The 16,696-nt window shown below is 52.2% G+C and overlaps 2 protein-coding genes across 2 annotated transcripts; both read right to left on the reverse strand.

The window, feature by feature from the left end:
- Positions 1-592: 592 nt before the first annotated feature.
- LOC101539809 (olfactory receptor 7D4-like) lies at positions 593-1,549 on the reverse strand. Its single transcript, XM_004619511.2, has one exon. It carries the CDS (start codon positions 1,547-1,549, stop codon positions 593-595), a length of 957 nt encoding a protein of 318 aa, XP_004619568.2.
- Positions 1,550-15,471: 13,922 nt separating this feature from the next.
- On the reverse strand, positions 15,472-16,431 carry LOC101539546 (olfactory receptor 7D4-like). Its single transcript, XM_004619510.2, has one exon. The coding sequence runs from the start codon at positions 16,429-16,431 to the stop codon at positions 15,472-15,474; it is 960 nt and encodes a 319-aa protein (XP_004619567.2).
- Positions 16,432-16,696: the final 265 nt, after the last annotated feature.

A 16,696-nucleotide genomic window follows, 5' to 3' on the forward strand; every position in this document is an offset into this window, starting at 1 on the left:
TGTGACGTTGCATGACAAGTTGCTAGAACATGTGTCTTCTCTTCTGTCTGCCTCATTTGTGAGAGGTTACTAATTTTCTTAATCTTCTAAAATAAAGTATTGGGCTGGAGAATATTACAACGGGTTGGGCATTTGCCTTGCATTCAGCCAACACAGGTTCGATCCCCAGTATCCCATATTGTCCCTCAAGCACCACCAGGAGTGATTCCTGAGTGCTTAGTCAAGAATAACCCCTGAGCGGGGCCGGAGCAATAGCACAGCGGGTAGGGCGTTTGCCTTGCACGCGGCCGACCCGGGTTCGATCCCCGGCATCCCATATGGTCCCCCAAGCATTGCCAGGAGTAATTTCTGAGTGCAAAACCAGGAGTAACCCCTGAGCATCGCTGGGTGTGACCCAAAAAGCAAAAAAAAAAAAAAAAAAAAAAGAATAACCCCTGAGCATCACCAGCTGTGACCCAAAAAGCCAAAAAGAAATTTTTCGGTATGTTTTATTAAAAAAAAATATGATTTCCTGAGCACAGACCGAGGAGTCAACCTGAGGACTGTGGGGTGTGCTGCCCCCATCCCATACACCAAAAAGTAACCCATTTAGCTACTTCTTGAGCCCAAGAGCTTGGTAAGGGACGGCTCGGCTGAGGAGACGGCCCAGCGCCCCTTGGACATCCCTGTTCCTCAGGGTGTAGATGAAGGGGTTCAGCATGGGGGTGACCACCGTGTACATCACCGAGGCTGTCGCAATCCTCTCCGTTGTGGGGCTCACGACAGATGCCAGGTAGATCCAGAGGCCCGTGCCGTAGAACAAGGCCACCACGGAGAGGTGTGAGCTGCAGGTGGAGAAGGCCTTGGCCCGGCCCCCCGCCGAGGACATGCGTATCAGGGACACGACGATGTGACCATAGGAGCAGAGGATGCCGGCCAGGGGCACGACGCCCAGCACACTCGCCGACACGTACATGCAGACAATGCTGACCAGTGGATCCGAGCAGGCCGCCTTGATCAGTTGTGCCACCTCGCAGAAGAAATGGGGCAGCCGAGTGGCCGGGCAGAAGGTCAGCCTCGCCATGGGGATGATGTTGATCAGGGAGATGGCGAAAATGAGGCCCCAGCAGCACAGCAGCAGCAGCCCACAGAGCCCAGGGTTCATGATGACCATGTAGTGCAGGGGGTGGCAGATGGCCACAAAGCGGTCATAGGCCATGACGCTCAGCAGCAGAGTGTCCATCGCAGAGAAAATCATGGAGAAGTAGACCTGCGTGAGGCAGCCCGCGTAGGAGATGGCGGGGCTCCGGGCCCAGATGCTCACCAGCATCCTGGGGACAATGGTGGTAGTTAGGCAAATGTCCATCAGGGACAGGTTGGAGAGGAAGAAGTACATGGGCGTGTGCAGGCGAGAGTCGGAGCCGACAGCCAGGACGATGAGCAGGTTCCCCAAGACCGTGGTCAGGTACATGGACAGGAAGACACCGAAGAGGAGGGGCTGCAGGTCCGGATCCTCAGAGAGTCCCAGGAGGAGGAACTGGGGGACCTCGGACTGGTTTTCTGCTTCCATGGAGCTGGAAGGGCAGGAGGAAGCAGCTGTGTTTGATGGTCCCACTTGCTTTTCTTTTTTTGAGTGGGGAGGGGTCACAGTTAGTGATACACTGGGGTTACTCCTGGCTCATGCACTCAGGAATTACTCCTGGTGGGTGCTCATGGGACCATGTATCGGGATGCTGGGAATCAAACCTGGGTCAGCCGCATGCAAGGCAAATGCCCTACCCACTGTGCTATCACTCCGGCCACCCCACTTGCTTCTTGATGGGGGAAGGGCACACTCAGTGATGGTGAGGGGTTAGCTCCAGGCTCTGTGCTCAGGGATCATTTCTGGTGTTGCTTGTGGATGCCAGGGACCCAACCTGGGGCTGTCGCCCTCCCTGCTGTCCTGGCGCTCTGGTCCCTCTCTTGCACTGCATCCTTCATCCTATATCTATCCCTCTGGTGGTTCACACACACAGCATCCTGTCCCCAGTGTGAGTGCAGTTTCAGTGTTCTTTTTTATTTTTTGATTTGGGAGGGAGAACAGTGGGGTAAGAGTGGTAGAACATGCCTTGTATGCAGCCAAAGGTGGTTTAATTTCCCACCCCACACCCATCTCGGTGCTGCATATAGTGCCCTAAGCAGGAGTGACCCCTGAGCACAGACCCAGGAATAACCCCTGAGCACTGCTGGCCTGGCTCAGAACTCTCCCCCACCCCCAAAAAAAAATTTTTAAAGCAAAAATCTCAGGGCTGGAGCGATAGCACAGCGGGTAAGACATTTGCCTTGTACTCAGCCGCCCGGGTTCAATTCCCAGCTTCCCATATGGTCCCCTGAGTACCGCCAGGAGTTAATTGCTGAGTGCATGAGCCAAGACTAACCCCTGTGTATCTCTGGGTTTGACCCAAAAAGCCAAAAAAAAAAAAAAAGGCAAAAATCTCCAACCTACTAGCTCTAATTCTTTTTTTTTTTTTCGTTTTCCTTTTCGGGCTCCCCCTGGCTGTGCTCAGGGCTGACTCCTGGCTCCACACTCAGGGATCACTCCCAGCGGGCCTCGGGAACCCTCTACAGCGCTGGGGATCAAACTGGCTTTGGCCACGTGTGCAGCAAGCACCCTCCCCGAGGTTCCATCGCTTCTTTCAGCCCAGGACTCTATTTTTTATTCGCCTCTGAATCCCTTTAGCATCAGGACGGAATATCCTCAGTGAGGACATAGAGAGTCCGGCGCCACTTTCTCAGCCCCCAGCAGCGCCTCTAGCTAGTGTTTCTCCCCTGGGCTCCCTCTGGCAGGGACAGTTCGTTTGGTGATTGTTCCCAAAGAGAGGCCAAAGCACCAGGGCTGCAGAGTTGCAGGGAATGGGGGCAAGGGTGGGAGCACACAGTTATCAAAATAAGTGCAAGGGGCCAGAGCAATAGTACAGCAGAGAGGGTGTTTGCCTTGCTCGCAGCTGACCCAGCCTCAATCTCCTCGGCATCCCATGTGGTCCCCCAGCACCGCCAGGAGTAATTGCTGAGAGCAGAGCCGGAGTAAAGCCCTGAGCACACTCAGGTGTGCCCCCCCCCCCCGGTGTAAGACGAACATTTGTGGATGAGATTCCCATGGGAAGCTGATTCAGCAGGCGCGGCTCCCCCCCTTTGGGTGGGTCTTGTCTCATCAGCTGAAGGCCTGCATAAACCCAGAGGCTAAGCAAGAGAGAGTTGCGCTGTGGGTCAGGAAACGGTTTCTTCTCCGGCTGCCAGAGAGCAGCGACACCCCTGGGCTCCCCTAGTCTCAGATCTTTGAGCCCAACCTGCGATAGCATCTTGGGTCCCCCCAGACCACCTGCTTCTCTCGGCTATGTCTGTCCTAGGGTGACGGGGAGACCAGCCCATAGAATTGATTTCTTTCTGCTTGGGACTGGGGGAAGGTTCTGGGTTCAGTTCCCAGCACTGCACAGTCCCCCAAGGACCACCGGATATGACCCCCAAACCAAAATCATAAGAAAATGAAAAATAAATATATACATACACACATTCCACTCTTGCATTTCAGATATGGCCCCCAAACCAATAAAAAAAAAAAACATTAAAACACACGCTCACACACTCACATGCAAAATCACACATACACACCCCATCCCACTTTTTCACTCCCTTTTGGTTTGGGGCCACCCCCAGCTGTGCTCAGGGTCTACTCGTGTCTCAGGGGTCACTCCTGGTGGGCTTCGGGGGCCCCATGGGGTGCCACATATCAAAGCTGTGTGAGGCAAGTGCTCTCCCTGCTGTCCTATCACTCCAGCACCTTCTCCTAGTTTTTGGTTTTTTGTGGGGTTTGTTGTCTTTTTAGGTCACACCCAGCGATGCTCAGGGGTTACTCCTGGTGGTGCTCAGGGGACCCTATAGGATGCTGGGGACTGAACCCCGGTCAGGGGCATGCAAGGCTGAGAACCCTGACTTATTTCTGCATTTACTTTCCTTTGTTCTCATCTCTCAACTTCTCCCCTAGGAAGTCTCCAGACAGTATTCTCCTGGGTTAGTCACTGGAGCCAGAAAATCGTTTCAAGATTCTGCTGAGTGGTACGAGGGCATGAAAGCGTCATTGGGCTCTGAATGTCCCAGATGCTTTCTAAAAAAAGGAGTCAGCTCTGAGCTCCGCCGGGTATGGCCCAAAAAGAAAAAAGTCCATATTGAGGTTTGAATCTGTATTCCTTCTTTTTGGTTTTGTCTTGATTTGGGGGCCATACACGGTGGCGCCAGGGCTGACTCCCAGCTCTGTGCTCCCTTTGGCCCCCCCTTAACAGGGTCAACCACCAGGGCATGGATTTAAAACAGTTTCTAGGGGCCAGAGAGATAAACAGGGATGAAGGAACCTGCTCTTTTGATCCAGTTTGATCCCCAGCACCCCATAGGGTCCTCACCAAACACGGCTAGGTGTGACCCCTGAACACAGAGCCAGGAGTCAGCCCTGAGCACTGCCCGGTGTGGCCCCAAAACCAAAAATAAAAAAGAAAATGAAAGTACCTTCTTGTTGTATTTATTTTTGTTTGGGGTCACACCCGGCGATGCTCAGGGGTTACTCCTGACTCTACACTCAGGAATCACTCCTGGAGGTGCTCAAGGGATCTTATGGGATGCTGGGGATCGAACCCAACATGCAGAGTCAGCGCCCTCCCCGCTGTGCTATCTCCCCGGGCCCAAAAGCAGCTTCTGTAACTCAAACCGTCCAACACCAAGGGAAAGTGTTGACTTATTCCACGATGAAAAGAAACGTGGGTGTGAGGTCTAGAGTTATGTGCGATGGATCTCCAAGCAAAAGCAGCCTACTCGAGGGGGCTGGAGCAATAGTACAGAGGGTAGGGCATTTGCCTTGCACGCGGCAACCCAAGTTCGTTTCCCAGCATCCCATATGGTCCTCCAAGCACCACCAGGGGTGATTTCTGAGTGCAGAGCCACGAGTACCCCATGAACATCGCAGAGTGTGGCCCTGTGACCTTGCAAGCAGGGTTTTGGGCTCCAGGGAAAGAATGTACCCCTGTCCTGAGAGTCAGCTTGGAAATTAAGTGAGTTGGGGTCAGAGTCATAGTCCAGGCACACCGCTGACCCGGGTTCGATCCCCTGGAGTACCGCCAGGGCTAATTCCTGCATGCAGAGCCAGGAATCAGCCCTGAGCATCGCTGGGTGTGGCCCAAAGAGCAAAAAAAAAAAAAAGGAATTTAAGCAAGTTAAGACACCAGTGAGAATTGGGGAGGGGGGCAAGTGTGGGGACTGGAGACTTTGGGTCAAGAGGGATGTGAAGCTTTATTCAATCCCCTAACTTTTCCTTGCCTGATCCATTGCATAGTGTGTTTTGTGGATGCCCATTTTGTGCTCACCAGTTAGTGCCCAGGGACTTACCTGAGGTCGGGATGGGGTGGGAGCTCAGGGTGCGCAGGTGCTGGACACAGAGGCTCCCATCCCAAGCATCAGCTCGAGCAAATGAAAGGAATCACGGAGCTCACATATCTGGAGAGGGAAAAAAAGGGGGAAAGTGATAGGACAAGAGCCATAGTCCAGCAGGGAGGGTGTTTGCCTTGCACACAGCTGACCTGGGTTTGATCCCTGTGTGGTCCCCCAGGCACGGCCAGGAGTACCAGTAACTGGCACCAGTAACTTCTCCATTGTGAGACTTGCTGTTACTGTTTTTGGCACATCGAATACACCATGGGTAGCTTACCAGGCTCTGAATGCGGGTGGGATAATCTCAGTAGCCGGTCTGGCTCTCCGAGAGGGACGGAAGAATTGAACCTGGGTTGGCCGAGGGCATGGCAAACGCCCTACCCGCTGTGCTAGCGCTCCAGTCCAGCTTAATTTTTTTTTTAAAGAAAAAGAGTTGGACACGGACCTTTGACAAGTAGCAGTGTTTGCGCCTCCCCAGAAAAGAGAAATAGGTCTGGGTCCCGGGTTCATACAGCAGGAGGGGGTGCTCACACCCGAAACTACTCTTGGTCCTGCTTCACCCCACCATCCCCCCCTGGAGCCCACCCTCACCGCCAGTGATCACTGAATGTCTCTGTTCTCTGTCGTTCGTCCCCACAGAAGCTGGAGTTGGCATTTTCAACCAGGCTAGGAGCCGAGAAGTCTAAGAAATTGTGGCCTCCAACGTGGCTGCCTTTAATTAGAAGCGCAACCATTGACTCCTGGGAGCACCTCATTAAGCAAATTGTTCTTTTGTCTCTCTTCACTGACCAGACTAGCCAGCTTCCCCAGAGGGGAGATGAGGAAAGAAAAGAAGAAGGAACAAGGGAAAGGAAAAAAAAAGTTCACTTCTAGTTGGGCTTGCAAGTAACAGGGAAGAAAGTTAATTTCTCCAAGGGAAAAGTTTCTCAAGTTTGACTTGCAAGTGGTGAAGCATCCCAGGGGCTTTGTTACCCAGGTTTCTCGGATGCTTTTTCCTGGGAGCAGTTTTTTGCGAAGGTCACAGATTTCCTGCATGCCCAGGTCCTTCCCTTGGAAAGGGCGTGATGGATAATTGAGTTTCTGGGGCCAGGACATGAATCAAAGGGCTGAGAGCAGGCTTTGCATGCTGGAGCCATGCCCGGCGCTACACGGTGCCCCCAGCACCACCAAGAGCATCCCCCCAACACTGAGATGAGATGGGAGGGAGGGGTTCAAAAAGTGGGGAGGGGTTGGAGTGATAGTACAGAGGGTAGGGCGTTTGCCCTGCACGCAGCTGACGCGGGTTCCATTCCCAGCATCCCAAATGGTCCCCCGAGCACTGCCAGGAGTAATTCCTGAGTGCATGAGCCAGTAATGACCCCTGTGCATCGCCGGGTGTGACCCAAAAAAGGAAATTTTAAAATGGGGGGCTCTAAAAACAAACAAAAGAAACATGTATACGTGGGGCTGGAGTGATAGGACAGCAGAGAGGGCACTTGCCTTGCACCCTACCGGTCTGGGTTCGATTCCTGGCATCCCATAGGGGCCCTGAAGCACTGCCAGGAGTGAATTGGATTTACTTCTGAGTACAGAGCCTGGAGTCAGCTCTTGAGTACCGCCGGGTGTGTCCAAAAAAAGAAAAGTCGATATTAAGGTTGATATTCAGGGCTGACTCCTGGCTCTGTGCTCAGAAATCACTCCTAGTGGGACTCAGGGGACCCTGTGAAGTGCCAGGGATGCAACCTGGGTCGGCTGCGTGTGAGGAAAAGGCCCTCCCCGCTGTGCTATGGCCCCTGGCTTTTGTGTTCCTGCAGAAATTCCTTGGCTGTTTTGCCCTCTCTGGTCTGCTTCCTTCTTAGAGCACAGCGGGTTTGGAGAGCTGGGCCCTGTAGTAAACACAGTGAGAGAACCGCGTCCGACGGAGCCCCCCAATCCGTGCCTGACGTCTGTCTAACCGCCAATCAGAGCCCTGCATTCATGCTGAGGTCTGTCTAACCACCAATGCGAGCCCTCTGTCCATGCCCGGCCTCCAACTAACCACCATAAAAGATCTCTTTTTTTTTTTTTTTTTTGCTTTTTGGGTCATACTTGGCGATGCACAGGGGTTACTCCTGGCTCTGCACTCAGGAATTACCCCTGGCCGTGCTCAGGGGACCATATGGGATGCTGGGATTTGAACCCGGGTCGGCCGCATGCAAGGCAAACGCCCTACCCGCTGTGCTATATCTCCAGCCCAAAGATCTCTTTTTTTATCCGTGCCTGACATCCGTCTAACCACCAATGAGAGCCCTCCGTCTGTGTGAGACGTCCGTCTAGCCACTAATCAGATCCCTGCATTTGTGCCTGACGACCTCTAACCATCAATCAGAGCCCTCTGTCCGTGCCTGTCCTCCGTCTAACCGCCAATGAAAGGTCTCTTTTGTTGTTGTTGTCCGTGCCTGACATCCACTAACTACCAGAAAGAGCCCTCCATCTATGCCTGATGTCTGTCTAACCGCCAATCAGAGCCCTCCGTCTGTGCCCGACGTCTGTCTAACGACCAATGAGAACCCTCCATCCGTGTCTGACAACAATCTAACTGCCAATTAGAGTCCCCCGTCCGTACTGACATTCGTGTAACTGCCAATGAGGACCCTGTCCGTGTCTGACTTCCGCCTAACCACCAATGAGAGCCCCCCATCCATGCCTAGCATCCGTCTAGCCGCCAATGAGAGCCCCAGTCCATGCCTGGCATCTGTCTAGCCACCAGTGAGAGCCCTCCGATAGTACCTGTCATACGTCTAACCTTTTTAATGCGCCCCAACCCTCCGTTCATGGGCATCTCCCATTTCCCATCTGGGCTCCTCGTTCACGCAGAAAGCGCAATGGAACCCCAGTTTGGGCTCTCAGCACCAGAAGGCCAGTCACCCAAGAGACATGAGTGGATGGGGCCAGAGGGATAGCACAGCGGGGAGGGCGTTTGTCTTGCACAGGGCCAACCCAGGTTCGATCCCGAGCACACCAGAGTCCCCCGAGCACGAGCACTTCCAGTAGTGATTCCTGAGTGCAGAGCCAGGAATCGTCCTTGAACACCGCCGGGTGTGACAGAGAGAAGAGAGAGACAGAGAGAGTTTGGCAACAAAAAATTATTTGGCAACAAAAATTAATAGTGACCCATTCTGGACTCAAGTTGTTTCCAGATTTGGATGTTTCCAGATTTGGACTGTTGTGAATTATACCGCAAATGACATGGTAGCACAAATGTCTTTTCTGAGTAAAGTTTTGGCCTCAGGGTGAATGCTCAAAGTGGCCCCTGGCAGTGCTCAGGGCTGACTCCTGACTCTGTGCTCAGGGATCACTGTCGGCAGGACTGGGGAAACCATATAGGATCTTGGGGATCAAACCCAGCTTGGCAACCCTGAGCGCTAGATACTGTGTGCGGCCCCGCCAAAAATATTGGAGAAGGTTGTTGGGTGAGATAGTGTCACAGGTAGAACACTTTCTTTGCACAGGGTCAGCCGGCTTTGATTCTCAGCACCCGATCAGGTTCCTCCAAGCATTGCCAGGAGTGAGCCTAAACATAGAGCCCGTAGTTGGCCCTGAGCACTGCTAGGTGTGACCCTAAACATGAGGAAGATGCTAAGATTATGGCAGAGGGCATGGGACTAAAATGTGTGTGTGAAATTCATGCAATATCCTATTGATGTATGTATGGTGCCTAACCTGCACTTTTTATGTTGTTTTGTTTTGTGTTAGGGCCACACTCTGCGATGTTCATGGGCTACTCCTGGCTCTGCACTCAGGAATTACTCCGGCAGTGCTCAGGGGACCATATGGGATGCCAGGGATTGTATCCAGATCAGCCGCTTGCAAGGCAAATGCCCTCCCTGCTGTGCTATCACTCTGGCCCCCTAACACACCTTGTAAGATAAAATATAGTAAAAATATCAGGGGGTGGCTAGAGAGATAGCAACAGGGTTAAGGTATTTTCTTTGCATGCAGTCAACCTGGATTCAATCCCCTTTGCCACAGAGGGTCCCCAGAGCACCCCTCCTCCCCCAGAAATGACTCCTGAGCATAGAGCCAGGAGTAGCCCCAGAGCACCCTGGGTGTGGCTCAATGTCCCCTCCCCCAAAAGAAATTTTAAAAAACATTCAACAATAAAAAAAAAAAACATTCAACAGTTTCTTTTTTGTTCTGTGCAGTGTTCAGGGATCACTCCTGCTGGGCTCAGGGGACCCTTTGGAGTGTCAGGGATCAAACCTGGGTCTGCCACATGCAGGATAGGTGCCCTCCCCGCTGCACTATCACTCTGGCCCTCAATAATTTTTTCAGTTTGGGCCACACCTGATGGTGCTCCAAGCTCTCTCCTGGCTCTGTCTCAGGGATCACTCCTGGTGGTGCTGGGGGACCCTATGGGGTGCCAGTGATCGAACCCAGGTTGGAGGGCCAGTGTGATAGTCTGGTGGGGAGGGCATTTTCCTTGCACGCAGCCAACCTGGTTTCAATCCAGGTTGAATTGACTTGAGTGCAGAGTCAGGAATTACTGAGCATTGCCGGGTGTGACCTAAAAAAAAAAAATGGGGGCTGGAGTGATAGCACAGCGGGTAGGGCGTTTGCCTTGCACGCGGCCGACCCGGGTTCGAATCCCAGCATCCCATATAGTCCCCTGAGCACCGCCAGGAGTAATTCCTGAGTGCATGAGCCAGGAATGACCCCTGTGCATTGCCGGGTGTGACCAAAAAAAGCTAAAAAAATTAAAAAAAAATGGCCACATGCAAGGCCTTTATTTTTTTTTCAATCTTAATTTGTTATCTATTTTAGTTTCAGTGATTAAATTTGAATAGATAACAAATTAAGATAGAAAAATAAAGACCCACTGTTTATGAATAAAAGGTATTGTTTTTTGTTGTTTTCTTTCTTTTTTTTTTACTTTTGGGTCACAATCTGGCTCATGCACTCAGGAATTATCCCTGGCAGAACTCAGGGGACCATATGGAATGCTGGGAATCCAACCTGTATCAGCCACATGCAAGGCAAACGCCCTACCCACTGTGCTATCACTCCAGCCCCATCACTTTGAAACTCTCTGGAGTAGATGAAGATCATTCTTGGATCTGCCACCTGCTTCTGGGCAGATCCAGATTAAAACAGATGACAAAGAGTGTGTGGTACAAAGCAGTCACATGGACGGAATTTAGAACGTGGGTCAGGGTTGGGCTGTGGCTGAGTGAAGAACAGAAGGACAAGGATGATATTCATTCGGAAAATGTCTATGGTGCGGCTTCCAGTCACCTCAATTTTCATTCCTGCGACTATTTTGCAGTGTAAACTCAAGCTTCACATGTGCAAGGCAAATAAATGCTCACTATGGAACCATGTCCCCACCTGATTCCATTGTTTTTACTTAATTTTTTTTAATTTGGGTTAACACCCGGCAATGCACAGGGGTAGTTATTCCTGGCTCTGCACACAGGAATTACTCCTGGTGGTGCTCAGGGAACCATATGGGATGCTGGGAACTGAACCCGGGTCGGTCGAGTGCAAGGCAAATGCCCTACCTGATGTGCTATCGCTCCAGCTCCTATTTCAAAAATGTATTAATTTGGGCTGGAGCGATAGCACAGCAGGTAGGGTGTTTGCCTCGCACGCAGGCGACCCGGGTTTGATTCCAGCATCCCATATGGTCCCCTGAGCACCACCAGGAGTAATTCCTGAGTGCAGAGCCAGGAGTAAGCCCTGTGCATCGCCAGGTGTGACCCAAAAAAAGCAAAAAAAAAAAAAGTTTTAATTTGTATATTTTGACTCTTTTATGGGTCACATCAGAGGTGCTCAGGGGTTACTCCTGGCTCTGCACTCAGGAATTATTCCTGGCAGTTATCGGGGGACCATATGGGATGTGGGGATTGAACCCAGGCCAGCTGCATGCCAGGCAAATGCCCTCCCCTTTGTACTATGGCATTGCTCGGGCCCCTCCATTGAGTTTAATTATTTTAAGTTTTTGTGTTTGGGCCACACCTGCAATGCTCAGGGGTTACTCCTAGCTCTGTGCTCAGGAATTACTTCTAGTGGTGCTCAGGGTTCCCTATGGAGTGGCAGGGATCAAACCTCGATCAGCCACGTGCAAGGCAAGCACCCTCCGCTGTACTATCACTCTAGTCCTGCGATTCCTAAATTTAACTTATTTAATTTTTTTTTTTGCTTTTTTGGGTCACATCCGGCGATGCTCTGGGGTTACTCCTGGCATTGGTCAGGGGAACCTATGGAACGTCAGGGATGAAATCCAGGTCAGCCACGTGCAAGGCAAACGCCTCCCCTTAGTCCCCATGCTCTTTATGCTGTGTTTTCGCAGGCCCCTGGCCTCTCCGGTCAGAGCCAGGCACATTCCAGGACTGTTGTGTTGTTGGTTTTGGGGGCCACACCCAGTGTGCTCAGGGTCTGCACTCAGGAATCACTCTTGGTGGTGATCCGGACCCCATGTGGGATGTTGAGGAACAAACCTGGCCGGGCAAGCGCCTTAACGGCTAGGCCATCGCTCCGGGCCCCCCACGCGGGACTGTTTCAGCTCCAGAGCTTGACCAGGGCCTGCTTTATGTCCTTGTTCCTGAGGCTGGAGATGAAGGGGTTTTGCATGGGGGTAACCACCAGGTACATCACCGAGGCCACGGCAGTGTCCCTGGGGTTCCGGGTGGCAGCCGAACTGAGGTAGACGCCCAGGCCGGCACTGTAGGAGAGGGAGACCATGCAGAGGTGAGATGCCAGGAATCAAACCCAGGTCAGCTGCGTGCAAGGCAAATGCCCTGCCCACTGCACCATCTGTCTGGCCCCAGTGTTGTCCATTTAGCCTTGAGAAGGGATGAAGAGGAGAATGTGAGGGCTGGAGAGATAGGACAGGGGTGAAGGCGCTTGCCTGGTTTGGGGCTGATTCTTTGTATCCTGGAAGGTTTCCTGGCACAGCCGGGAGAGATCCCTGAGCATGCAGCCAGGAGTAGCTCCTGAACACCACAGGGAATGACTGCCCTCCACAAACACTGTAGCACTGTAGCACTGTGTCTGTTGTCCATTGATTTGCTAGAGCAGGCACCAGTAACATCTCCATGTGAGACTTGTTACTGTGTTTGGCATATGGAAAACGCCACAGGGAGCTTGCCAGGCTCTGTCGATATCCTTGGTAGCTTGCTGGGCTCTCTGATAGGGGCAGAGGAATCGAACCCGGGTCAGCGACAAAATTTTAAAAAATGAAACTACCTGCCACTCTTACTAAGCTGTGCAAAGGGCACTTTACAATAAAGCCAAATGCTAACAACCTTAAACATAGTCTCCAGTTGGGGCTGGAGTGATAGTCCACTATGGAGGACATTTGCCTTGCACGCGGCTGGGGTCGATCCCTAGGAGTAATTTCTAAGTGCGGAGTCAGGAGTAACCCTTGAGTACCATTAGTTGTGGCCCAGAAAGCAACAACAGTAACAAGAAGAACTAGTTTCTAGGAGGGCCGGAGAGATAGCACAGCAGGGAGGGCACTGGTCTCGCACGCAGCTGACCCAGACAGTTCTACGACCAGGAGAGCAGGAGGGCATCCTACACACAGAGCCAGGAGTCAGCCCCAAGCACAGACAGTGTGGCTTAAACAGTCAAAAAATCACCAGGGAGTCGAGGGGTGTGGCTCCGGGCTAGAACACTAATCTGTGATGCTCTGGGTTCTATCCCTGGCACATAGAGCAGTCACAGGCAACAAGAGCTGCAAAGCAAAACTTCTTAGCATACACCCTACAGAAAAAAATCAAATTTGCCATTTTATGTGAATGCCCAACAGGAAGAGATTATGAAATGTGCAACTCATGGACTTTTTTTTTTGGTGTGTGTGTGTGTGTGTGTGTGTGTGTGTGTGTGTGTGTATTCTGTCTGGACCACACACAGAGGTGCACATTGATGACTTGTGGCTCTGTGCTCAGGGGTCACTCCTGGTGGACATGGGAGGGGGCTGGGCCCTAGGGGATATGCCGGGAATCGACCCTCATTGGTCAGGTACAAGCTCAGCTTCTTACCCACTGTCCTATCTCTGTGTTTTGTTTTCTTTCTGTAGTTTCTTCAAACATGCTTTGACTCCCACCACTATATGGCCAACAGGTGTCCCAGAATGGCAGAGAGGGTGAGAGAGTGAAGGATTGAGACAGTGAGACAGATGAGAGGAAGGTGAGGGCAAAGGGTGAGAGGAGAGGGAGACCAGGCGAGCAGGCTGGTCCTTGAGCCCTCGGTAGGGAGCAAGAAGCACTGCAGAGTCTGATGCTCCCCTGCTGGCTCCTTGGGGGCAAACATTTATTTGCCAGCACTGCCAGATCATTAGACTCGCTCTCATCTCACTCCAAACACTAAGAGCACGATTTCCCTGTGGACACTGAACTGGACACATAGAAAACTTTTCTTAATGAATCTTTGATCCCGAGAGATTAGGTTAGACATAAACCAAGTTCAGAAACATTTGTTGGGGCTAGAGCGATAGCACAGCGGGTAGGGCCTTTGCCTTGCACACGGCCGACCCGGGTTTGATTCCCAGCATCCCATAGGGTCCCCTGAGCACCGCCAGGAGTAATTCCTGAGTGCAGAGCCAGGAGTAACCCCTGAGCATCACCGGGTGTGACCCAAAAAGCATAAAGCAAAAAGAAAAAATGACAGAGTTTTAAGGTGTTTAAGCTTGGTCATGTATATGTGTGTGTGTGTGTGTGTGTGTGTGTGTGTGTGTGTGTAAGAGAAGTTGATCACAAGGGGCACTGGAATCCAGCCATGGGTGAGGGAGAGAAGCGCTACCAGGGAGAAAGCACCTCTCAACTGGCTGGGTGGGGCCAGAGAGTCACACAGCCAGCCCTGGTACAACCCCCAGCACCACATGGGGTCCCCCGAGCACTGCCAGGAGTGATCCCATGAGCACCACCAAACATGACCCCAAAACCAAAAGAAAAATCTAAGAAAAAACATTGGGCCCGGAGCAATAGTCCATAGGGGAGGGCATTTGCCTTGTACACCACAGACCTGGGTTCAATCCCCAGGACCCCATAGGTTCCCTCAAGCCCCATCAGGAACCATCACTGTCATTTTGTACAAGGCTGATTCCTGCTTTGAATCCTGAGCTGCGTGGTAGATTATGTCACACTGCACAAGAATAATTTTGTTGGTAAATAAAATAATACAATTGTTGTTTAATATTGGAAGTGTTGTGAGTATGAAAGACTTGGTGAGTTTTGTGACCTGCATACAGAACTTAATTCTCACTGATATGTAATAACCCATGACAGAACTTGTAGGGGAGGGGGAAGTTTGTTTTGTTTTTAATAATTTCTAAATCTTTTTTGTCTATTTTTGGTTTGGGGTCACACCCGGTGATATTCAAAGCCTACTCCTTGCTCTGCACTCAGAAATTACTCCTGGCAAGTTCAGCAGGCCATATGGAATGCTGGGGATTGAACCCAGGTCAGCCACATTCGAAATAAGTGTCCTACCCACTGTGCTACCTCCAGCCCCAGAATCTGCTTTGTTCCATATCATTTAACTTAAAAATCCTAGTTTCTGGGAATGGAGCAATAGCATAGCGGGTAGGGCGTTTGTCTAGCACACAGTCAACCCAGGTTCGATTCCCAGCATCCCATATGGTCCCCTGAGCACCGCCAGGTGCAACTCCTGAGTGCAAAGCTAGGAGTAGCCACTGTGTGTGTAACCCCAGGTGTGACCCAAAAAGAAAAAAAAAATCCTAGTTTCTAAATTCTCTATGATGGTACGTGACAAGTTACTAGAATATGTGTCTTCTGTCTGCCTAGTTTGTGAGAGGCTAACAATTTTCTAAAGCTTCTGAAATAAAATATTGGGCAGGAGAATAGCACAGTGGGTTGGGCATTTGCCTTGCATTCAGCGAACACAGGTTTGATCCCCAGCACCCCATACTGTCCCCCAAGCACCACCAGGAGTGATTCCTGAGTAAAAACAAATTTTTGTATGTTTTATTAAAAAAAAATCCCTAAGCACAGAGCCAGGAGTCAACCCTGAGTACTGCGGAGTGTGCTCCCACCACCATGCCCCCAAAAAATAATCCATTTAGCTACTTCTGAGCCCAAGAGCTTGGTAAGGGTCGGCTCGGCTGAGGAGACGGCCCAGCGCCCCTTGGACATCCCTGTTCCTCAGGGTGTAGATGAAGGGGTTAAGCATGGGGGTGACCACAGTGTACATCACCGAGGCCATCGCAATCCTCTCCGTTGTGGGGCTCACGACAGATGCCAGGTAGACCCAGAGGCCCGTGCCATAGAACAAGGCCACCACGGAGAGGTGTGAGCTGCAGGTGGAGAAGGCCTTGGCCCGGCCCCCCGCTGAGGACATGCGTATCAGGGACACGACGATGTGACCATAGGAGCAGAGGATGCCGGCCAGGGGCACGATGCCCAGAATACCTGCCGACACGTACATGCAGACGATGCTGACCAGTGGGTCCGAGCAGGCCACCTTGAGCAGCTGCGCCACCTCGCAGAAGAAATGCGGCAGCCGAGTGGCCGGGCAGAAGGTCAGCCTCGCCATGGGGATGATGTTGGTCAGGGAGATGGCGAAAATGAGGCCCCAGCAGCACAGCAGCAGCAGCCCGCAGAGCCCGGGGTTCATGATGACCGTGTAGTGCAGGGGGTGGCAGATGGCCACGAAGCGGTCGTAGGCCATGATGCTCAGCAGCAGAGTGTCCATCCCAGCGAAAATCATGAAGAAGTAGACCTGCGTGAGGCAGCCCGCGTAGGAGATGGCGGGGCTCCGGGCCCGGATGCTCGCCAGCATCCTGGGCACGAGGGTGGTAGTTAGGCAGATGTCCACCAGGGACAGGTTGGAGAGGAAGAAGTACATGGGCGTGTGCAGGCGAGAGTCGGAGCCGACGGCCAGGACGATGAGCAGGTTCCCCAAGACCGTGGTCAGGTACATGGACAGGAAGACACCGAAGAGGAGGGGCTGCAGGTCCGGATCCTCAGAGAGTCCCAGGAGGAGGAACTGGGGGACCTTGGACTGGTTTTCTGCTTCCATGGAGCTGGAAGGGCAGGAGGAAGCAGCTGTGTTTGATGGTCCCACTTGCTTTTCTTTTTTTGGGGCCTGGGGTCACACCCAGCGATGCACTGGGGTTACTCCTGGCTCATGCACTCAGGAATTACTCCTGGCGGGTGCTCAGGGAACCATGTGGGATGCTGGGAATCGAGCCCGGGTTAACCGCGTGCAAGGCAAATGCCCTACCCTGTGCCATCACTCTGGCCCTCCCACTTGCTTCTTGAGGGGAGGAGGGCATACCCGGTGA

The sequence above is a fragment of the Sorex araneus genome, chromosome 2 (genome assembly GCF_027595985.1).
Source record: "Sorex araneus isolate mSorAra2 chromosome 2, mSorAra2.pri, whole genome shotgun sequence".
NCBI lineage: Eukaryota > Metazoa > Chordata > Mammalia > Eulipotyphla > Soricidae > Sorex > Sorex araneus.

Coding starts and splice junctions, on each gene's coding strand:
- LOC101539809 (XM_004619511.2), bottom strand. CDS start 1,549: ATGGAAGCAGAAAACCAGTCCGAGGTCCCCCAGTTCCTCCTCCTGGGA.
- LOC101539546 (XM_004619510.2), bottom strand. CDS start 16,431: ATGGAAGCAGAAAACCAGTCCAAGGTCCCCCAGTTCCTCCTCCTGGGA.